This window comes from Lucilia sericata, unplaced genomic scaffold (genome assembly GCF_015586225.1).
Source record: "Lucilia sericata isolate MDLA Ls3-8-SP2 unplaced genomic scaffold, ASM1558622v1 Contig000097F_arrow, whole genome shotgun sequence".
Taxonomy (NCBI): Eukaryota; Metazoa; Arthropoda; class Insecta; order Diptera; family Calliphoridae; genus Lucilia; species Lucilia sericata.
The window spans coordinates 714,605-739,572 of NW_023994129.1; the positions used below are offsets into that span (position 1 = coordinate 714,605).

Here is a 24,968-nt window from a genome sequence, read left to right on the forward strand (position 1 = left end):
CAGCAAAGTATTAAAAGATATTTTTTTTTTAATTTAATACCAAACAATCATTGACCAAACAATAAAAATTAAAAATAATTAAAGAAAATAAAATTTGTTTTGTTCTATAATAAATCGAAAGCTTTGCAGCTCATATACATTTATACTGAAAGTTTGTCAGCAAATTCCCAGCAGTTCGACAAAGAGTCAATGTATCCGAAAAGGACAGTAATTTCCACTAACGCTTAACCAACTAATTTGTCTTTCGTCATTGATGTACTCTTTGTTAACGAGAAGATAAGCGTCACTTTAGAGTCCCCTTTGTAAGTGAGAGAGTGGACACTTCAAAAATAAACTTAACTCTGAGGTATATATGTACGTCTGTATGTATGTCATATTAAATGAAAGGCGTTACAATAGAAAAATTCCCGAAACTATTAGAATAATGAAAAATTAGGTCCGTAAGACAGGTAGGGATTACTAAAATGTTACTGTTAAAAAATAACAAAATTCTTTATTTACTTAAAGGGGCTCGACTTGGTAACAGTAATTTTGTAAAAAATCAGCCTACCAAAAGTTCGGAAAAAAATTAAAAATCACAATGCAAAACTCCAAGTGATAAATATACAATAAAAACATATATTTTCATAAAATAAACTGTAACGCTATGGCGGCAAACAAACTCAATTTTTTTTAAATTAAAATTTTGCGCAATTATTGACCATGAACTGATTAAAATTCCAAGAAAGTCTCACGAACAGAGAATTGAATGAAATTTCGAAATCAAAAATAAAAAACAAAACAAAACAATAATATATTTATACAATGTAAATTGTGTTGAAATCATAAGAAAGAAAACAAAAAAAGGTACAATTGAAACAGATAAACGCACAATAATTACAATAAACTACTTAAGACATATAAATCTCAAAATAAATAAAACACTTATAGCTATAGTATTTGCAAAATAAAAAAATCCACTTATAAAAGTATATTTATGATTTACATATCAATACCCATATTATTAAAAGCAATTACTTATGGACACCAACACTCCTACAAAACTTGTACTTAGCCTAAAATACTTCAGTATTTTTTTTTCCTTTATATTTTTGTCATACTAAAATTTAATTAGGGTGATTCAAGTCACTTATTTTGAGAAACGAAATGTGGTCCAATAATTGTCATAACTTATGATGTGTCAAAACCAAAAAAGAAAAGAAAAACTTAAATTATATACGACAGAGCACGTGCAAATCCTTTTGCTTTTCTCCAAAGTTTTAAGCATTAAAGAAATATTACACGAAACTACCCCAAAATCATTGACATTATGATACAACTCAAGAGTGTACATTTTTGTGGAGCACTTTATTTGCCACTTATCTTTTATCGCCCAGAAAAAGGCAAACCAAAACAATAGAAAAAAAAAAACTAGAAAATAAATAAAATCCCCTACCCAAACTAAATATATAGTTTTTTTCCGGACATAAAGACAGGAAGGCGTACATATGAACGTTAATAAAGACTAACATTAGGGTGAAGCTTAATACAAGGGTTCTACTTTGTCAACATTGCAACAATTCGTTGTCGCAATCTAAACTCACACTTTTAGACAACGGATGTGCATAAAGTTTAGATTGCAACAACGAATTGTTGCAAAGTTGACACAGTTGCGTGGTCTACATTACATGTTGTTGTTGTATGTATGTATATGCTTGACAACGGATGTTATTGAAAAATTTGATGTCAATTTGGTACCAGGCGTATATATTTTTTTCCTCTGTGTATCCAGTAAAAACTTTCATTAATATGTAAGAGGTTAAAATGCTAAAATTTACTTACACAATAGCATTTTAAGTCATCATTTTAACACGGTGATGTCACTGGAGGCAAGTACTTACGGGTAATTAGAAAAAGTAGTTATTCAAAATCGCATAAGAAAACGTATACAGCCTCTGAAGCTTCACATACAAGATGACTAATGAATTAGAAAGTATTAATATAACACATTATTAGTAAGACCTTCTTAGACTACTTCTGTGTAGTCCAGACGATATGTAGTAGTCATTGAAAAGTATGTTAATAGGTAAGTGGTTACAATTTAAAGCCATTACCGAGTTTTTGCTGGATAGTTACATAAAATCAAACATCAGGAAATATTGCTTTTAAAATAGAGATCATCTGATCTTTTAATATTCATATATTCATATCACGATCCAACCGGTAGACTTGAGAGATCTCAGTAAATAATTAAGTGGAGACTCAAAGAATCTAGTTCTTTGCAACATGTCCTATCCTAGGACATTCCTATCCTTAGGAATTTCTAAACGGTTGTACTAATCGGGATAACATTTTATATGGGTGTAGCCAAGATGAATTCGAGTTTTGAAAATGGACTCCACCTTCGACATCTACATACATTTTATTAAGAATATTAGAACATTTCACGGATATGTTGCCCAACGTTCTTTCGAAATTGTCCTCATCTTATTACAATTTAAGCTTTGGACGACATGTTCTAAAATCCCAAAGTTGCGATCGAAAACTGGAAGCTGTTTTGAAAACCTTTAAGTGATCCTTATTTATTTATAAAGTATTTGTTCGTTTTTTACATCCCTAGTACATATAGTAAATATGTCTATATAATTGTTTCCTTTAAAATTACAAGTACAATTGTCAAAACTGTTAGAATCATACTTCCACTTAAATTCACCTTTTTTTGCCCAGTAACAGTCGTATTTAAAAGATATGTGGACCCCTATTGCAATGATAATTGCTGTGTTAAAAGAACTGTCATCCTACTCTTTACACATGTTTTCATCCATGCAATTGGAAAAAAAGCTCTGTTGTCTAAATTTATTGTTAAACCTAAAACTATAATAGAGAGGGGGTATAATGCGTTTCTGCCTATGTTTATAACATTTAAGGATAATGTTTTACACAACCGCACATAATTACTCCGCAAGTTATTGGAAGGGCTCAGAATATCATCTTTAAGTTATATGACTACATAAACATAGCTCATGTAGGGTACATATGGTCGCTTTGACCAACTATACTTTCATTAGGTTTCGCTTTGAGCTCTTTTAATACATGGTAAATTATTTTTCTATGTTTAAATACAACTACAGCACGAAACATACATAATTCAAAATGTCTACCAAAACCAAGAACAAAGTACCAAGAATTATATCTATCAGTAAAAAAAAAGTTTTGTTTTATATTGGCACATTGATGTTGTTTGTTCACAAGATTTGATAAAAATAATAATAAAAATGGGGAAAAACACAAATTATGGAAGCCTTAATATAACAACAGTAGGAAATTTGTTTTAGGTAATACACATTTAACCTTTTGTTTAAACATCCTTTTTGTGAAATTTAAACTTATGCTACGGAACAACAGTTTATTAAGTACTCTCGTGTGAGAAATTTACTTCCGAACCCAAATGTTTGCTACATTGACTATATTATGTGGGTTGGAAAAAACTATGAAACCATAAACAATTTAATGGATAGGTAACTTTTATTGAAACTTTAAGCTTAAAGGAATATTTCTATTTTTAAGGAAATAGAATAATTTAATTTATCAATTAACTATAAAAACAGAGAAAAAAAAATGACTAAACATTTAAGGTTGTTGATAACATACACTATTTTATAACTTAAAATTTTAAACAATTAAAAACCAGAAAATTTATGCGTACGCTCATTCGTATGTATGTACATATCGCTCAAAAATAGTAGTTTCGAGAAAAATGGCTTTGAATGTTTAATAACATTTGACTATTGTTTACATAACTTTTAAACAAATCAAAGACTTTGGTATGACATGTGCTTTGTAGTAGGGTTCTATAAATCGACTTTCGAATAATCGAACAATCGACTTTTTGTCGAAAAAAGTCGATAACTCGACTATCGTCTGTGGATAAAGTCGAAAAGTCGAATAAAGTCGAAAAAAGTCGAAAAAAGTCGAAAAGTCGTAAAAAGTCGAAAAAATTCGAAAACTCGAAAATTGTACAAAAAAGTCAAAAATATGGAAAAAAGTCAAAAACTCTAAAATAGTCGGAAAAACTCGAAAAAAGTAAAAAAATAGTCGAAAAAAATTCGAAAATAGTCAAAAAGTCGAAAAAGGTCGACTATTTATAAAATACTTATAGTCGAAAAGTCTAAAATACGACTTTTAATTAAATGAAAAAAGTCGAAAAGTCGACCATTAACTAAATGAAAAAAGTCGACTTTTCGTTTCAACTATAGAACCCTACTTTGTAGCCCTCAGTTCAAAAACCCTAATTTTGGATTATGCCAGTCTTGTAGTAAATGTGCGAAATATGTATGTATGTACGTATGATGTGTCTTTAATTTTATTCTTTAAATACATGATGATATAATTCACCACACTCTTTATTGTTTATTTAAACTACTCCCCAAAGTATGCTTCAAAAATTTTACTTATCACACATCTACACTTCTACCACACATTAGAGGCTCATGAATAGTGTAGCATAGTTTTAGAATACAAAATAAATTGTGCTTATTTTTGTATTTTTCCAAAATGTTTAATGTTGTATAAATTATATGATGCAAACATGTGGTTTTACAAGCCCACATGGCTTTTGCAAAAACAAAAAGAAAAAATATACAAAAATAGCAAACTTAAGCTATAAATAAATAAAATGTTGCTGATTTATCACTGGAACTGGTAAAAGGATATTTTAAACATGTGTTCATACACAAAAAGGATTGACAAACATGTGTTTTTCGTAGAAGAATAACTAAAATTTTAATTTCGAATAGATTGAAAGTAATAGTGCAGGTGTAGGTGGAATATGTTTTGTGGTTTATTTTTTTAGGTTTATTTGACCTTCTTATAAACAGTGGTTTTGGATTGAGAAGTAAATTTTGATATTTACTACAAGACTGACATAAGTCAAAATATAGGGTTTTGAATAATAAAAATTATGGCCCGTTCTAAAGTCATTTATTTAGTTTAAAATATTGCTCCTACATCCACCTTAAAGTATATCAGAATCATTATATGAGTCGATATAGCTATCCGTCCATCTGTCTGTCTGTGTGCCCATGTAAACCTTGTGCCCACGCCATTTTTCAAATAATTTGATGAAATTAGGCACAGGAAAATGGATAAATTGGGTCGATTATTTTGCCTAGGTCTCATACAACTTTACCTACCGAATAGGGCTTTTGAGCTCATATTTATGTTAAACGTTTCTAGTATCTCTACAAAAATCTGCAACAGTTTTATACTGCCGGTCCACACTAGGAAACTATTTAATTTTGATTTCACGTGAAAGATAAAGAAATATCATTCATCCCTCTCGTGGTACGGAGTTTCCCATACTCGGAAACTCGTTTTGTTTTGTTATTCTTCTCATTCGTACAAAAACAAATCAATGCAATTAACACGTAGTTTCTGAAACAAAAGTTTCTATGTATAGACATTAAGGAAACTTTAAAAGAGAATTAAGAAAAAGTTTCTCAACTAAAGTTTCTGTGTGGACCGACACATGCAAGCGTTAATGATAATGCGATAAGTGTTAATGATAATGCCGATAAGCCTCCATAAAAAGTCGCCTTCAGAAAATGTTTTCACGGCCAAAATTTAAAATGAAATTCTCCATTAATAGCTTTAATGTAGACGTAAATCCTTACGGCTGTATTTATAAAAACTTATTTTAGGTTTATTAAACAATTTTAGGCAAAATTCAGGAAAATCGTATTTATAAACGTGAAATAGCTTAAAACACCTTCAATAAACCATTGACAATTAGAAGAATTTTATTGTAGGCTCGACCCTTCTTTAAGCCAACAATAACTTGATTTTTAACAATTTTTTTCTCAGATAAAGATTTTTCCGGTAATTTTAGGTTGATTGCGAAAAGTAATTATGGTTTCTTTTAAAATAAAATCTAAAAATTCTAATTTTAACGTTTACAAATTTGTAAATAAAATCCCAGAAAATTTTTAAACGATTATATTTTGAGGAAAAAACTCAAATCTAGGCATTATTGGATTAATGCATGAATATTTGACAATATTCCAATTGTCCAGCACTATTTTTAGGCAATTTGGAAATGCCCGTCTGTCAACCAAATGATGGACAAAATCATTTGATTTGGCCTTTTCAAAGTTTGTTGGTTAAATATAATGCCATAAAGTAATTAACCATGTAAATTATATTGATTAGTGTTATACTAATGCAAAATATATTCGCCGGCATTAAAATTAGTCAAATATCAAAGAAATTTATCAATATTTGCAAAAATTTATCAAAAATTACAAGGAAAATAAGTAAAAATAAGAAAATATGTCATAGTGATGTATATTTTGTCGCAAAATATCCGTTATTCGGATACTTCTAATAATAATTAGAAATTATATGTTATATTTATACATCTGAACTAAATAGACATTTATTAAAGCCATATATATATTTATTTTTCTTAAAAGTTTGTTTTTATTGTCAAAAATCTATTATAAACAAAAATATGAAATTAAGAAAACCGAATCAACGAATATTTTATCCTAATTGTACGCAACACTAACACATAAAATGACAGCCATATTGTACAGTGCTGCCAACTTAAACATAAATCAGCACAATACGTTTATTATTTGTTTATGAATATCACAATTTTATTAATGGTTTTTAAGGCTAAAGTGTACTTTAACTATTGAGTGCATTAAAAGCAAAATAAGATTTTTTTATAAATACAAGCGTTATACTAAAATTAATAAAGAATTTCGGAAAGTGGAATCGATTCTTATGTTACCACAATTAACTCATTTGTTGGATTTTTCCTAAACTCTTTTATTGTATATGAATAGTAATATGAAGGTCGAGTGGTGGTAGTAATTATTTTAATATAATTAATTTTTAAATGATTTATAAAGTAATGAATATTGATTTTTTGTAAATTTAATTATGGTAAATTTTTGACCGATCATTCTAAGATTTTACAAATATTTTGGTTTCAATAAAATTGTTATGTTTAATATCAATACTTTCTAAGCCTGTTATGAAGACTTTGATCCATAATATTTGACAGAAAGATTTTAGATCCTATAAAACTAGTTCATGATGAATTTCATCTCTGTACTGGTATTTTTAACCCAGTTATGGCCGTTAATGTCTTTCTACGAGGAGGACCATATATAAGGGATAGGGTAAATTATCGCCATAAACTGGCAGGGATATTTTAGTTCCCCTAAAACTTGTTTATGTCGAATTTCGTTGTTTTACTATTATTTTTTGGAGCAAGTTATGAGTGTTATAGTCATTTTCATAGGGAACCTTATATCGGTAGGGTCAATTATGGACCGATCCTCATAAAATTTGGCAGAGATACTTAAGTTCCTCTTAAAATGGTTTATATATAATCTCGTTGCTTTACTATCATTTTGAAGCAAGTTATTTTCTGAGAGGGACATGTTATGGGGGTGTAGGGTCAATAATGGAACGATCCTCATAAAATTTGGAAGAGATATTTAAGTTCTCCGAAAACTTGATTATGTCGAATTTCGTTTCTTATTATCATTTTAAAGCAAGTTATAATCGTTAAAGTCATTTTCTGAGAGGGTCCATTACCAAATTTTATGAAGATCGGTCCATAGATCTTCATAAAATTTGGTAAAGAGATTTTTGTTCATATAAAACAAGGACGGATATTACCCATTTTCAATACCAACAAACTGCATAGATAGACAATATTTATGCAAAATTTCAGCTATATAGCTCTTCTCGTTTGGACTCTATCGTGCTTTCAACAGACAAAAGGACAGACGGACATGACTAGATCGCCTTAGTATTTATTAAGGACCCAGAATATATATAATTTTGTGGGTCGACGATCAATATGTCGATGTGTAATAAACAGAATGACAAAACCTGTCTTGATGGTGGTGTTTTTAACCCAACTATGAATTTTTAATTTGTTTTTCGGGGCACATGTATGGGGCCACTTGTATGGGGCTACGCGAAAACATGGACCGATATGGCTCATTTTCAATACCAACAAACTGCATAGATAGAGAATATTTATGCAAAATTTCAGCTCCATAGCACTCACGTTGAACTCTATCTATGCTTTCAACGGACAAAAGGACAGATGGACATGACTTTATCGCCTTAGTATATAATAAGAACCCATAATATATGTAATTTTATGGGTCTACGATCAATATTTTGATGTGTTACGAACAGAATGACAAAACCTGTTATAAAAAGGGTATAAAAAGAAATTAAAGGCATTATTATTTAAAAAATAATCCATATTTTTAACATACTCACTGGTGTAGGGTATCATATGGTCGTCCATGCCCGACTATATGTCGTGCATGTCTTCCGACAATCTCCAATTAAACTACATTTTATGTAATTCCTTTCTTAAAAATGTCATAAAAATACATATGTTTGACGTCATAAGAAAGTGCATCTATGGCAAGTCCATTGCATTTTACTACATATAAATGTGTATTTATTAAAGAACTTTATTTTTGTACCCAGAGTTTCTCAGGCTTTTAAGTGATTTTATAAATCTAACAACAATTTTAATCCCATTTGATCTCATTATTTCTCAAAACTATTTTTTTGTAATTTTATAAAGTAATTTCAATTGTGTTTCTTTAGAACAAATAGAAAGGTTAACCATTTAACTTGCCTTCTCTCTTAAAATTCTCCTTTAAAAAAAGAAAACAACAAAACTTCATATATTTTTTAATAAACTCAAATTTAGTTTAAAATCTCAGCTTTATTTATTTTATGTTTTCTTTTTTTATTTATTTTAAACATTTATTAAAAATTTAAAATTGAAAGGAAAAACTATTTTAAAATATTTTATATTTATAAGGAAATCAATTTTGTTGTTGCTCTGGTTCTCCTTACAGTAATTCTTAAAATTATATTTGCATAAAAAATATGCAAATTTCGTTTGGTTTGATATTTGAACTCAACTCAAGTATTGGCAATACTTATCTAGTATTTGCTACATTTATAGTCCATTGATAACAACAATACAAAAAGTAACAAGTAAGAGTGTTGTATTCGGCTAAGCCGAATCTTATATACCCATCATCAAAGAAGATGAATTTCGTACATAGGACTTTATGAATTCATATTTTTTTTTATATAATATCAGGATTTATAATTTAATTTTATTTATGCAGAACTGTGTTATCATCTAGATCTAGAATATATAAACTTTTGTAGATCTGCATAGAGGGAAAAGGAAATATACACGCCTGGTACCAAATTGACACCAAACTATTTATTATTTTTTCAATAACATCCGTTGTCAAAGTATATCATACGTACGACAACACTATATAATGTTGACAACATTGCTACATAGTGACCTTACCACGTTTGTTAACATTTAACAACGGATGTGAATAAAATTTAGATTTCGACAACGAATTGTTGCAATGTTGACAACGTTTCGTTGTCAACATTACATAGAGTTATAGTACGTATGTATATACTTTAACAACGAATGTTATTGTAAAATTATAAAATTTTTGTTGTCAATATAGTATATTAGTATATTTCTTTTTCCCTCTGTGTATGATACTCCGATACTTCGATGTGTTACAAATTGAATGATAAAATGAATGTTGTGATGGTGGGTATAAAAAATATAACATATGTACATATAAGATAAATTGTTTAGATAAACATACCATAACGGTTTATAAATTGAATAATATTTTATATAATTTAATTTTACAATCACTTCGGAGAAACTTTTATTTTGTAAATATAAACTGTAATATGACGAGTACTTTGTCTGATAAAAATACGTATGAATGAATGTAATTCTTAAGCAAATAAGAGTTTCATAAATTTATAAAACTGACAATTAATCTTTGGGTAATACATATAGTAGTCATTACAAAATGTTTATATAAAAGCTACAAAAATGAATATTTATATAAACTAAAAAATCTACTACAATTCGTTGTGAGTTAGTTCACTTAACATTTCACAATGTATACAACTTTTATGGTTTGGTTCACAATTCTTCACAGTAATTTTAATAGAACACCTTCATTATATGAGGTTTCCAAATTCACAATAAACTAAATTTACAAAATGCCATGGAAAAGTTATTCCCTCTGGAATATTTTCATATTTTACAAACGTGGACTATCAATTACTGTCTGTACCGTGCAACTATTGACACGTATGCTGCCGGCTAAACATAAATTTGCACCACTTTGTGCGGTGGAACGTTTCCGTTGAAATCGTTTGCCACACCATTGCATGCCCTTGAATGTATCCCAGAATGCACGACGGAAATTTGCATTCATAAAACAATATGTGATAGGATTACAGCAGGATGATGAATACGCCAACAACTGTAGTGCACTTATGGACTTGTAGTCAATGTACTCGTAAATGGCTGAGCCAATGTACATGGCCGCGGTGTTTATAACATAGAGTGGTGTCCAGCATATAAAGAATTCCAAAACCAAAACGGACAGCATTTTAACAACACGTTTTTTACTTTCCAAATTCTTGGCAATATTATTTCTGAAACGAAAAGAAAAAGAGAGGAAAGGAAATTTAAAAAAATATGCAAAAGTAGTAAAAGCCTGTAAAATATTTTTCATAAGCATGAATGTGCAATATGACTAATAGTCATTGACTATTACTGTTACGAATAACAGTATCAGTATTGGAGAAATACCACCAATTTCAACTGCTATTGACAGAATTGAAAAAGGAATCAAAGAGACAAAAAATATCTAGATAAGTTGTTCATGTAAAAATAACATCCTTGTGGTATTTTTATCACAGAATGTTCTGAATATGTTTTTATAATGTAAAAGAAAATAAAGTTTTTCGATAAAAACAACTTTAATATTAAAGATTTATCAAAATTCCATTTAAAATTGGTCATTTTTAAGACTACTAACTACAGTATGGTTAAATTATAAAACATGTATGAATGTGTATATACTTTTATAACAAATTTACCTTCTTAACACTGATTCTGTGACCTTTAAACTTCTTTTGCTATTAAAAGATTTCTTAACATCCGTTTTGCTATTAAATTGTGGCACCACTTGCTGCACCATACAATAACAACGGGCATGATTATGTGGATGATTGTGATATTGCTGTTGCATTTGGTAACGATACATGGTTGCGGTTGCTGTCGATGTTGATGCTGATACAGCCGATGATGTTGATGGCAATGACATGGTTGCTGTTGTCATATTTGAATTGTTGGCGTTAATGTTTGTAGCTGCCGTACTGCCGCCACCACCGCCACTACTGCAACAGTCTGCTGTGCAAAAATTGCTGGTGGCACTGACTTCCTTCTCCGGTAGTGTAGTTTTTAAAGTGGCAAAACGCATACAATATAAGTGAGGACGTCCGCTGTATGTGTTACTAGAGGAGGAGGAAGAGCTTGAACGTTTACAGCATAAACGTGAAATGGGTTCTGAAATTAATAAAGGAAGGAAAAAATTTAATTTAAATTTCATAAGCAATGTCATGACATTTATTAAAACATTAAATTTGTTTTTATCATTAAATAATAAAAATGGTATTATTAGTATTAAAAACCAAATTAATACCTTTCGCATTAAATCTATTTTTGAATGCAGGTCTAATGTATTGGTTTATTATTCGAATTTGTTGATTTAAATAATAGTGATTAATTCATTATACTGGTTATTGGATTATTTATAAAAAATCAACTGAAAATTTCTCATTTTAGTGATTATGCATTAATGAAGTAGTCAATTACGTTTTTATTAAAATATTGTGATAAATATAACACGAGTAAATAAAATATAATTTGATTTTTATAATAAAATTTATTAACATTTCATTAACTACATTAAAAATGATAAAAAGAAGAACATTTTTTTAATTACAACCGATAAACGCATGTAGAAAATTGTATAAAAATTACAGTAATTTAAACACATAAATACCCAGCAAAACCTTTTATTACTAAAGGGCCCTTCAGACGATCACACTTTACGTATGACAAGTCTAATGAAAAGTTTTATGATTTATATTTTTTGTGTTTACACGATTGGTATAAAACAATAACAAAGTAAGATGGAAACAGCTGTTTCACTTTTTTTGTATGTGTTTACATAAAAATACATCCCTGATCTATTGCGACTTGCTTGTTTTTTATTTCAAAAAATGAAGAGAGCCATACGACTGTCAAATTTTACATCCGTATTTTCTCTCAATGTATTATGGTTTCATTACATATTGCGTTTAGACGATCCCATCTGTTCTCTTCTACACAAAATTTTGACAGATCATATTACTTGTGTGCTCGTGTGAAAGGGGCTTAAGTAGGACGTTGAAAAGTTTTTCTCTTGAGAGGAAAATATTAAATGAATAACTATGTATGTATACGTGTTGGCAATTAATTCCCATATTCATAAACGCTTAATAAAGCTGTTTATGGTTTATTGTAAGAATTTTGTGTGGAAAATGCAAGTAATTAATTCAAAATAACAATTAACATCTTTATGAATACGCGGGTAAGACAATATGTAGTTGTCATTTAAGAGTATGTTATAACCTAAGTTAAAACAATTGAAAGTCATTATGAAAGTAACTTTTGCTGAGTAGAAGCGCTATCGTGCAAGATATATTTCATTTAAAGTATTGTGCGCTTCAGTTTATTTTGTTTTATTTTGCGTGTAATTTGTTTTCTATTAAATAATTTGATGCAATTCAATCACTATTTGTTGCTGCTGTATATCAGATGCATATGTGTTTAATCTATTTTGATTAAATTTAATCGCATTAAACAAAATGATAGACAGGCATCGTATTGTTTTTATTAAAAGTACAATACAATATAAACTAGGAAAAAACAACGATACCTACATATGTATACAACTTAATGAAAACAACATGCATGATGTCGTGTGGCAGCATACATGCTATGCACTTAAGCTAGGGTAGTGCAAATAATAGGCATTACAAAAGGTTTTAAAACATTTAAAGTTTTATAAAACAATTGGTTTTTAAACAAAAACCGTTTTCTAAAACAAATACCTCCCTATTACTGCTTTTTTTACAAACCTGTTGTGTGTCAATTTTTATATTCGCATGCAATCAGTAGTAAATTACTGAGGCTTAAGACAACATCACGAAAATGTTCTCAATATTATTTATTCTCGCTATTACTGTTATAATCCTGATCTCATACATGGCCTGGAAGTGCACCTATTGGCAGAGACATGGTGTTAAAGGACCTCTGGGTGTGCCTATAGTTGGCAATATGTTGAAATATGTAATGTCTCGCCAGCACTATGGTGATGTGTATCAAAATATTTACAAGTGTGTAGAGAATAATTACAAAATACTTCGCATGCATTTAGACAAAAATTGTAAGTGTGTGTAATAAATATGTCTAATGTTCTCCTGTCTTAACTTGTCTAGTGAATACCATGATTTACCCTACATTGGCATTTATCGTCTGTTCAATGAACCTTGCATACTGTTGCGTAGCTCTGAAATGCTCAAAGAGGTGATGATACGTAGTTTTCAACATTTTCAGGATAATGTTTTGTGGGTTGATCCCAAACGTGATGTTGTGGCAATGTGTAATCCTTTTATAGCCAAAGGGGAGAAATGGCGTAAAATGCGAAATGAAATTGTACCCATATTCACGCCCAATAAAGTAAGTATGTGTTGTATATTTACATTCATATGTAAGTATGTAAGCCGCTCGTAAATACACCAATTAAGATTTTGCTTTTTTATTTTTGCTTAAGGTTAAATTTTCATTTCCCCATATTGAGAATGTCTGCAAGAAGTTGAATGCATATGTTGTGGATAATATCAATACGAATTGCTTTGAAGCGAAAGATGTAAGTAATGAAACATTGACAACAATTTATGTAGACATTAACAAATAAGAGCTAAGCGGCTATATTATTTCATAACATTTGGAAACAAAAATTAAAGCTCTTCGAAATTTTTAAAATCGTTATGGTTTAGATTTTATCGATGTTCAAAGTTTATATTTTTAAGATTTTTTAAACAGTTAAACAGTGAGACAAACAGACAGACATACGGACGGACATGACTTGATCCTTTTAGAATCTAATAAGGATCCATAACATATATAGAAATTTGTTATTTTTTTGACTAACTTTTTAATTTCAGAAATTTTTTAAATTGCAAAGAATTATTAGGGTAATGAGGACAAAATAAAATGTATGAAATATTCCCAAACAAGAGCATACCTTTTACATTCTTTAGCTTTAGATTTTTGAACATTTTAGGTAAATATAAAAAAAAAACTTTTAAACACACTTGCTGCCATTTTTTCTCATTTTATTTAAAATAATTTATGAAAGTTTAACATTTTCTAATACATTTCACATACAACTTTTCCCCCCATCTAAATAAGTAGTTATTTTCCAAATACACATTGGATGTGGTGGCCTCTGCTGCTTACGGCTTAGATGCACAATCTTTTACCAATAAAAATTCTGATTTTACCCAACTAGTAGAGAAGTTATTTTTACCCAATCCATTAAGTCTTTTGGAAACAACAGCTCTACTCTTTTCACCAACATTGGGTAAACTCATGAAATATACGTAAGTATGTTTGACAATCCCATTTGTTTAGCAGTCCCAATATAATAGTATTCCTTTGAAATTGTGGACGAAATGAAATAGGGATAATAAAATTATTTTGCAGCTACATACCAGATGGTGTAGCAATGTGGTTAAAAACTATTATAACAAACATATTAAAATTACGCTTAAACAATGATAATGGAAACTCTAAAGACCACATGGACTTTATACAGTGGTTAATCGAAAACAAGCAAAAACTTAATGAACCCATAGACCCGGCTACCATTGTGGGACATTGTAGTACATTTCTATTAGAAGGTTTTGAAACTTCATCATCTTTAATGGCCTTTGCAATGTACGAGGTGAGAGGAAAAGAAAAAAGTTTAAATGCAATAGTGTGCAAAAGCAATTGTGTCTCTCTATATATACATACATAATATGTATCTTTGTATGTTTCAGTATGCTACAAATCCTTTGGAGCAACAAAAAGTTTTATGGGAAATTGATGAAGTTTTAAAGCGTTATAATGGCCAACTAAGTTACGATGCTTTGCAGGAGATGACATATTTTGATGCTTCCCTATATGGTAAAGTTTTCCATTTTCTCTTTGCATTTGCATAACTAAATCTTAAAAAACTTTTTTATTTTATTATGCTGTGGCGGTTTGTTATTGCAAACGATAGAAACATTACGTCTGCATCCACCCATGATGGCCTTATTAAAACACTGCACCAAATCATTTAAATTGCCAGCACAAACTGTAAATGGCTCTAGTTTTAAAGTACCAGAAGGCATGGTATTTATAGTGCCGGTAAAAGCAGTACACTAGTAAGTCTTTAATTCTATTCCAAAACAAGATACAATTTCATTTCTTTGTATATGTAAATGTAAACAGTGATCCTGTTTTATATCCCGATCCTTTGGCCTTTAAACCAGAACGTTTTTTAGTGGATAAAGAAAATCGTCCAAGTTGCTCATTTTTGGGTTTTGGCGAAGGTCCTCGCATGTGTCCTGGTATGTTTGCAAAATTTAAGTTTGTGTTTTTAAGTAAAATTTGTTCTGTTTTATGTTTAATTTTTTTAAAGGTGGTCGTTTTGCTTTGGCCCAAACCAAAGCAGGCTTAGTTTCATTGCTGTCCCAGTTTTCCGTACATTTGCCTGACAATGCACAGCACAAACCATTAGTAATGTCAACAACTACATTTCTAACAGCTGCTAAGAATGGCATTTGGATTAAGTTTAAGCCAAGAACATAAAATGGTATTAAATTCTTTAATATAAATCCCTAAGTAAAATAAAGAGAATATGTTAATATAAACTTAAATAAATTTAGTTTGTAGTTATATGCCCTGCAGTTTGGGGTGTTTACTTCTAAATAGTGAGAAGTATAGAAAATGGTTTTTATTCATTACCAAGGATCTTATGTAGGATCTTCTATTATCACTTGAGCTCATTAATAAAAGTATTGGCTTCTTTTTTCCATTATAAAGAATAACTAATTGTCCAAAGACCCAAAAACCAAATAAACAAGCTTGCAGCTGTATTGTAAGGAGTCAAACAATAATTGTTTGACTCCTTGCAATACAGCTGGATGTATTTGTGTATAAAATTTTAGCTGTGCAAGTGTGTTGTTATTTATTTTGTTTTGCCTTGTTTTAAAAAAAAAATAAATATTTTTATTTTTAAAATAATGCATCAAATGCACACATGAGTATTCATGCAATGTACTTATGTACATATGAACATATTTCTTGTTGTTCCTCTTATTAAGAGAAGTTTATTTTTGAAAAAAAAATTGAACTCATTTATTGTTGTTGAAAATTGTTGTCTTTGTGTGTATGCATATCTCAGGTGGGTAGTAGTATGTTTGAAGGGATTCCAGGCCACTTTTTAATGACAGACATTGCAACCAAAATGTTCGAAGGTTCGATCGCTGTTTGGTTCGATGCAACCAGTTAATGAGTTCGATGACGTTCGTTTGATTGTTGCTTTAGCCACATACAACAACATTATATTTATTGTGAAATCAAAATAAAGTAGCCCGACGGTTCAAGGAGGTAGTTCCAACCTAGTGACCGACGGTTCAAGGAGATAGTTCCAACGTAGTGACGTTGCATATAATGGTTAATTGTTAGACCCGAACGAGTAAGTTTCCCTTTTAAAATCTTGTTTTACCACTGGCGGCTAGGCCGGTAACCAGACGGATAGAAGATAGGAGGGGTGGTAGGAATAGGGATAATATAGAAAGGTGAAGGATTTAGGATGATCGAGATGGGGAAAAAGAGAGTTAGGATGGAAGGTTGAAAGAAAGAGAAGGATAGATAGAAGATCCGAACAATATAGTTTACTTACGGTTTAGAGTTAGGTGGCAGACCCGTTTAGGGTTGCCACTTGTTCAAGAAGAATTGGCTTTATGACTAGTTATTCCAACATGGGCTTAGAAGATAATGACTTTTAAAGTTAAAGGTAAAAAAGTTACATGTTTCCACACACTAGGTTACTGGGGGGACACTAAAGTAACGATTGACTAGTCTATGGGTACATTAATGACTAAAGGATACATTAATGACTAATGACCCAAATATATACTTTTACTAATGTCTATCCACTATAGTGGTTTGACTTTAGTAAAAATTATAATCTTTTACGTGTGTACTGACTCCTGGTCGAACTGCTGGATTCATTCCAACCAAAATCGTTTGGTTGGTTGTTTGTTCGATCGACTCAAAAATTGTTATTTTTATAAAAAATTAATCGAACATGTATGAATAATTCCATATATGACCAGAGAGGGAATAGTGGTGATAAGCAGAAAAATATCAGACATAGTCGACCTTATTATATCCTAACCCATTTTCATATTTTAGCATTAATATCAAACTGTAACATAACTCCATTTTACATACATTTGAATACAATTAATACATTATAAACAAATTTTTAGGAATTGGATAGGTGAATTTACGTTCGTATAGAACTTATTTATGTTGAGTTTTATTAGGATTTTAATATGATGATCGTCTGCTTATTAAAGATGATCATTTTTATAATGTTTATTTCTTGTTTGATTTTTTAAAGTGCGAATGCGTATTTTTATTTACATTATTCTCTTCTTTTGTTTATATTAGAGTTTACATTTGTTAGCATGTGTCATATACTATATGCTAAGATTGTCGTTTATATGTATGTTGATATATTTGAGAGTTTCTATCATGTTTGTCCATGATTTCTACATTTAAAGAAAGTTAATATGGAGGCGTGAATCAAGTTCATTACTATCTTCAGTTACGTTAGTGCATATTTATATCTTAAATGAACTGATTCAATTAAAAAATTATCAAGTGTATGTTTATAGTTACTTCAATTCAAATATTAGAGAAATAAATAATATTTCAATATATGAATCCAAAGGAGTTAACATAAAAAAGTAGATTATTGACTTGTCATATATTTAAAACAAAATATTTTAACGTATTATATTCAGTATACTTCACTACTTTCCCAAGAACGGATCAATTGTTCTAAACATACTTTTTTAATTAATTAAAAATTTAAACATTTAAATTTTGTTAATTATACTATATTTGAAATAAACAATTAAAAATATAAATAAATTAAATAAAAAAATGCCTGAAATAAGTCATGAATCCACTCCAGGCAGTACTGCTGCCGAACAATCAACATTTAATGGTTTTATTAAAAGGGAGAAGAGCGCGTTTAAAAACAGAATTATCACATTATCATACAATATCAATAATGAACAATGTCTCATACCAGAAATATTGTTGAAAAAAGCTGGCAGAGAATTTATGGAGGAAGTCTATAAATTTTTAAAACTTAATATTGGCTTAAAGTTCAACGTTGAACTCCATGCTCTTTACGCCAAGCCCAACTTAGATGATTTAGAAAACACCCCATTAGATGTGAAAAGTTTTCAAACAAAAATGAAAGAAATGTTCGACATCAGCGAATTTGAAGTAAAATTTACCAACAATATTGGAAGCATTTTACAAAAAATGGAAGAGTTTCAGGAAAGAGACAGTGGTTGGACTTTAGTACAATTAATAAAAGTTGTTCTAAATATAAATAAGTATCAACCACTGAAGGGTTCATCCTATATATCACTACCCAAAAAATTGTTAATGAAGAACGCATGCGTAAATGTCAAAAATAATGATGAATTTTGTTTCAAATGGGCCGTGATTTCAGCCATAGTTAATTTGGAAACAAAGGCAAATCGTACATCAAATTATAAAGTGAATATTTTGTCGAAAAATATTAACTTGAAGGGCTATTGCTTAAATTTCAATGGGTTGAGCTTCCCATTAAAAATAAAGGATATAACCATTTTTGAAGAAAATAATCCATGTATAAGTATAAATGTATTTGGATATGATGAAGCAAAAAACATTGTTGTTGGGCCATACTATAAAACAAAATGCAAAAAGCCTAATCATATTAATCTTTTATTTCTTCAAAAAAGTATTGGGGATAATACCATGTGTCATTATGTATGGATTAAATCTATTTCAAGGTATGTATAATATAAAAAAAAAAACATATCCTTTTGACTATTTGTATTTTACTAATTTTACAGATTGATTAGAAACCAACAAACGAAAAGAAAAGAGAAGGTATTTGTATGTGATGATTGCTTACAACATTTTCATCTGATAGAAAAATTGGTAGCACACCAGAAGAATTGCGGTCAAAAAGTATCTTATGTTCCGGAAAAAGATAAGTCTACTTTAGAATTTCAAAACTATTGTAATTCCATGGATGTACCGTTTGTAGTATATGCTGATTCTGAATGTATATTTGAAAATATTCAAACATGCATTCCGAACATGGATTCATCATCGACAACATTAGTTGATAAACATATTCCATATGCATTTTCATACTACATTAAGTGTGCTTTTGATAATAGTTTAAGTAAATTACGTAGTTTTAAGGGATTTAACTCAGCAAAATTATTTATAGAGAATTTAGTATCAGATGCTAAATTTTTAAATGATAATTATTTAAAAAATATTATACCAATGGCACCCTTGACCGAAGAGGAAAATTTAGATTTTTATTCAAATAATATATGTCATATTTGCTCAAAAAATATTTTAAATGAAGAAAAAGTAAGAGATCATTGTCATTTAAGTGGAAAATATAGAGGACCGGCTCATAATACTTGTAATATAAATTACAAATTACCTTCATTTATCCCAGTTATTTTTCACAACTTTTCGGCATATGATTGTCATTTATTTGTGAAAGAGCTTAATAATATTGATGATGGTCCCATTAATATTATTCCACTCAATAAGGAGTTGTATATATCTCTTTCAAAAACTATTAATAGCGATAACGGTCGCAATATTGAAATAAGATTTTTAGACTCATACCGGTTTATGACATCGAGTTTAGATAATTTAGTTAAAAATTTAACTCAGGATGAACTGAAAGTCGTCAAAGAATTTCATTCTGACGATAAAAGTAAATTTAATTTGTTAATAAGAAAGGGTGTTTTTCCATATACATATATAAATTCAGTAGAAAAACTCCAAGAACCTTGTTTACCAACCATAGATGAGTTCTTTAATAAATTAACTGAATCAGAATGTTCTATAGAGGACTATGCACATGCACAAAAAGTTTGGAATACTTTTGAGTGCAAAACATTAGAAGATTACTTAATGTTATACTTAAGAAGTGATGTTTTATTATTAGCCGATGTATTTGAAAACTTTAGATTAGTCTGTAAAAACATCTATAATTTAGATCCATGTCATTACTATACGGCACCTGGTCTATCTTGGGATGCAATGCTAAAAATAACCAACATAAAACTAGATTTGCTTACCGATATTGAAATGATTAATTTTTTACAAAAAGGAATTAGAGGTGGAATTGTTCAATGTTCTCAAAGACATTCTGTTGCAAACAACAAATATCTTTCTGACTACAATGACAAATTGCCCTCTAAATATTTAACATATTTAGATGCTAACAACTTATATGGTTGGGCAATGTCTCAATCTTTACCAGAGTGTGATTTTGAGTGGATTGAAGATATTAGAAACTTTTCATTGGAAAGTATTCCGATAGATTCTGATACTGGATATATTTTAGAGGTAGATTTGATATATCCCATAGAAATTCATGATAGTCACAACAATCTACCATTTTGTTGTGAAAATAAAGCACCACCCAGTTCTAAAGAGAAAAAATTAATTGTGGATTTAACCAACAAACATCATTATGTAATCTATTATAAGAATTTACAACAATGCTTAAACCACGGTCTAAAATTAAATAAAATACATAGAATCCTAAAATTTAAGCAGTCTAACTGGTTAAAAAAGTATATTTCCTTAAATAATTTTCACCGAACAAATGCAAAAAATACATTTGAGAAAAATTTTTTCAAACTGCTTAATAACGCTGTATATGGTAAAACTATGGAAAACGTTGATAAACGTAAAAACATTAAAATTGTGAGTAAATGGGAAAATGAAGGAAAAAGACTTGGAGCTCGTGCTCTAATAGCAAAACCAGAATTTCATTCTGTTAGTATATTTGAAGAAAATATGCTAGCAATTGAATTAAATAAAACGTATTCATTTTATAACAAACCCATTTATCTAGGTTTTACAATTCTAGAACTATCTAAATGGAAGATGTATGATTTCCATTATGATTATATTGTTCCTAAATACAATTCAAAAGCTCAACTTAATTATATGGACACTGATTCATTCATTTATACAATTGAAACGGATGATTTCTATAAAGATATAATTAATGATATCGATTCAAGATTCGACACTTCGGAATACGAATCTGATAATCGTTTTGGTATACCAAAAAAGAATAAGAAAGTATTAGGAATGATGAAGGATGAAAATAATGGTATACTTATGAAAGAATTTATAGGTTTAAGAGCTAAAATGTATTCATTTAAAACTGAAGATCATAAAGAAATCAAAAAAGCTAAGGGTGTCAAAAGTAATGTAGTTAAAAATTTAAGTCTTTCAGACTATAAGAACTGTTTGTATAATAAAAAAGTATATTATGGAAATATGATTATCTTTAAATCAAAATTACATGTTTTGTACACAGCATATATAAATAAAATTAGTTTAAGTTATTTAGATAATAAACGATTTATTTGTAATAATAATGTTAATACTCTTGCTTGGGGGCATTATAAACAAAAACTTTTAATAAATAATGATGATGAAGATCATGTTATGACCGATTTAAACATGATTAAAATGAAAGTAAATGACATCAATGATGCATCCATATGCAATGGAGATGAATATTTAATGGAAATAGAATAATAAGATTTTCCTTTTATATAAAAATGTTTAGACTTAGGCTAATAATTTTTAAGAAATTATATATCACTTAATATACATACATATAATATTATATTAACTTAAGTATGTTAGTTAAGGGAAATTTATAATGAAAAATAATAAAAACAAAAAACTATAGAAATTTCGTTTCATTTTAAGAATTTAGAACCAATAACGAATGTTTTAATATTGGTGTTACACTTGCGTACATCGAACTCATATATGAATATTATTGCGCAAGGTTATGAAATTTTAATAAAACAATTTATGCTGGAGATATTAAGTGTCCACAAAAGGGACAAACAAAAAATCGAAAGCAAATAAAAATAAACATTTTAACTGCCATATGAATGCCACACGATCGGATAACAACAAAAAATTAAACACACTCATTCAGTGAGTACGGCGCATACGTATATACAATCCAACATACAAACACAACAGGACAGACGAATTTAGCTAATGGAATCAGACTTAAGTAAAATGCAACATAAACATAAATAATTATCGATATTATTACGCAAGATTATGAAAGACAACTACTTAGAACAGAAGAATTTGGGTCAAAAACTCATTTTTGATAAATATTTGATTTTTACCTTAAAATATGAATTTTTACAAAGTTAAGTTGTAATTGAATTCTAATTAAGTTGGATTCAACATTAGTTGAGTTTTAATATAAGTTCAATTTAAATTTTTTGTTAAGTTATAGTTTTGTTCTATCTCAATTCGAGGCTGATTATTGTTTAGATCTAGTTCAGTTGGAATATTTTTGGACTAAAGAATCATATTTTAGTCAAAAAAAACTTAATTTTAGGAGAAAATGTATAAAATGGCTCTAAGAATGCAATGATTTGTTAAAAAGTCTATTTTTCTGCAAATTCTTGTTCATTTAAGTTGGAATCTAAATAATTTTATGTTAAGTAGCAGTCAAGTTGTAGTTTGTTCTAGTCCGGTTCTGTATAAATTACAGTGTGGTTAGGGCTTAGTTCTAGTTAAGTTGGGATATTTTTGGATTAAAAATCTTATTTTTAGTCAAAAACTTAATTTTTGGATAAAAATTAATTAAAACTACACTATGAATGCAATGTTTTTCGAAAAAGTATATTTTCCAGCAAATTCTTGTTCATTTAATGTAGAATTTAATTCGTTTATATTAAGTCGAAGTTAAGTCGAAGTTAAGTTGTAGTTTAGTTCTAGTCCGGATAAATTCCAGTTTGATTCTTATTTAGCTCCAGTTAAGTAACAAAAATATTTAAAATTTTACAAACTAATTTAGTGAACATGGAGCATTCGTATGATTTCGACATGGACAGACATAATTGACTCAGATGAAGAGAAAATCACATATTTACAAAAAATATTCATACATATATACATACGTATGTATATGTACATACATATGAATATCATCTGTCTTCTTAATAATGTTTATTATTCTTATAGTTTTTTTTTTTTTTTACAGTTTCAAGTGCGATTGCGTATTGTTTTCATTATCCTCTTGTTTTGTTTATAATTTAAACAAACTTTTTGACTTCAAAATAGTGAGTGTATTAAACATATATGCTTTATTACTGATATTTCTGTACGCCTGGTGCTAACCATTCGATATTAATGCATTTTATCCTACAAATACACTAAATATACTACATGGACAGACATAATTGACTCAGATGAAGAGAAAATCATATATTTACAAAACAATGTACACATATATATACATATATGTATATGTACATACATATTGATATCATTTGTCTTTCTTAATAAAGTTTACTGTTCTTATCTGTGTTTTACAGTTTCAAGTGCGACTGCGTATTGTTGATATTTCTGTACGCCTGGTGCTAAACATTCGAGATTAGTGCATTTTTTTAAAAAAAGTGTTAAATTCTCGGATTTCACCCATTAAAATTTAAAATTTACTATGAAAATTTCAAATTTTAATTGCCCATAAAAATTAATTGTTGCTGTGCATACAATCAAAGTAGTTGTGTATTGAATGTGATTCATATATTTTTTTTTTTAATTTATAAACAAAATATTTTGGCAAAAAAAAAAAAATTTGCTTAAAAAAAATTTTTTTGAAAAAAAAAAAAAAAATTTTTAAATTTTGGCAATTAAATTTTAAATTTTCATAGTAAATTTCAAATTTTAATTGCCCATTAAAATTAATGGTTGATAAACGTACATTACACAACTACTTTGATTGTATGCACAGCAACAATTAATTTTTATGGGCAATTAAAATTTGAAATTTTCATAGTAAATTTTAAATTTTAATGGGTGAAATCCGAGAATTTAACACTTTTTTAAAAAAAATGCACTAATCTCGAATGTTTAGTACCAGGCGTAGAGAAATATCAACAATACGCAGTCGCACTTGAAACTGTAAAACACAGATAAGAACAGTAAACTTTATTAAGAAAGACAAATGATATCAATATGTATGTACATATACATATATGTATATATTATATGTGTGCATTGTTTTGTAAATATATGATTTTCTCTTCATCTGAGTCAATTATGTCTGTCCATGTAGTATATTTGTAGGATAAAATGCATTAATATCGAATGGTTAGCACCAGGCGTACAGAAATATCAGTAATAAAGCACATATGTTTAATACACTCACTATTTTGAAGTCAAAAAGTTTGTTTAAATTATAAACAAAAGAACAGGATAATGAAAACAATACGCAATCGCACTTGAAACTGTAAAAAAAAAAAAAAAACTATAAGAATAATAAACATTATTAAGAAGACAGATGATATTCATATATATGTACATATACATACGTATGTATATATATATGAATATTTTTTGTAAATATGTGATTTTCTCTTCATCTGAGTCAATTATGTCTGTCCATGTCGAAATCATACGAATGCTCCATGTTCACTAAATTAGTTTGTAAAATTTTAAATATTTTTGTTACTTAACTGGAGCTAAATAAGAATCAAACTGGAATTTATCCGGACTAGAACTAAACTACAACTTAACTTCGACTTAACTTCGACTTAATATAAAACGAATT

General features: G+C 28.8%; 3 protein-coding genes across 3 annotated transcripts; 2 read left to right on the forward strand and 1 right to left on the reverse strand.

Annotated features, from left to right (window-relative positions):
• Nucleotides 1-8,786: 8,786 nt before the first annotated feature.
• On the reverse strand, nt 8,787-12,581 carry LOC119599922 (D(1A) dopamine receptor-like). The gene is made up of 3 exons (XM_037949868.1): nt 12,557-12,581; nt 10,978-11,446; nt 8,787-10,530 (listed from the first exon to the last, which is right to left on the reverse strand). Exons 1-3 carry the CDS (start codon nt 12,579-12,581, stop codon nt 10,131-10,133), a joined length of 894 nt encoding a protein of 297 aa, XP_037805796.1. The 3' UTR covers nt 8,787-10,130.
• A 557-nt stretch (nt 12,582-13,138) lies between these two features.
• LOC119599943 (probable cytochrome P450 308a1) lies at nt 13,139-15,886 on the forward strand. The gene is made up of 9 exons (XM_037949894.1): nt 13,139-13,323; nt 13,426-13,666; nt 13,761-13,856; nt 14,405-14,592; nt 14,696-14,936; nt 15,034-15,160; nt 15,258-15,402; nt 15,470-15,588; nt 15,660-15,886. The coding sequence occupies exons 1-9, from the start codon at nt 13,139-13,141 to the stop codon at nt 15,827-15,829; spliced, it is 1,512 nt and encodes a 503-aa protein (XP_037805822.1). The 3' UTR covers nt 15,830-15,886.
• A 2,313-nt stretch (nt 15,887-18,199) lies between these two features.
• On the forward strand, nt 18,200-20,910 carry LOC119599924. The gene is made up of 4 exons (XM_037949869.1): nt 18,200-18,711; nt 19,057-19,107; nt 19,171-20,830; nt 20,896-20,910. The coding sequence occupies exons 1-4, from the start codon at nt 18,200-18,202 to the stop codon at nt 20,908-20,910; spliced, it is 2,238 nt and encodes a 745-aa protein (XP_037805797.1).
• The last annotated feature ends 4,058 nt before the right edge of the window (nt 20,911-24,968 follow it).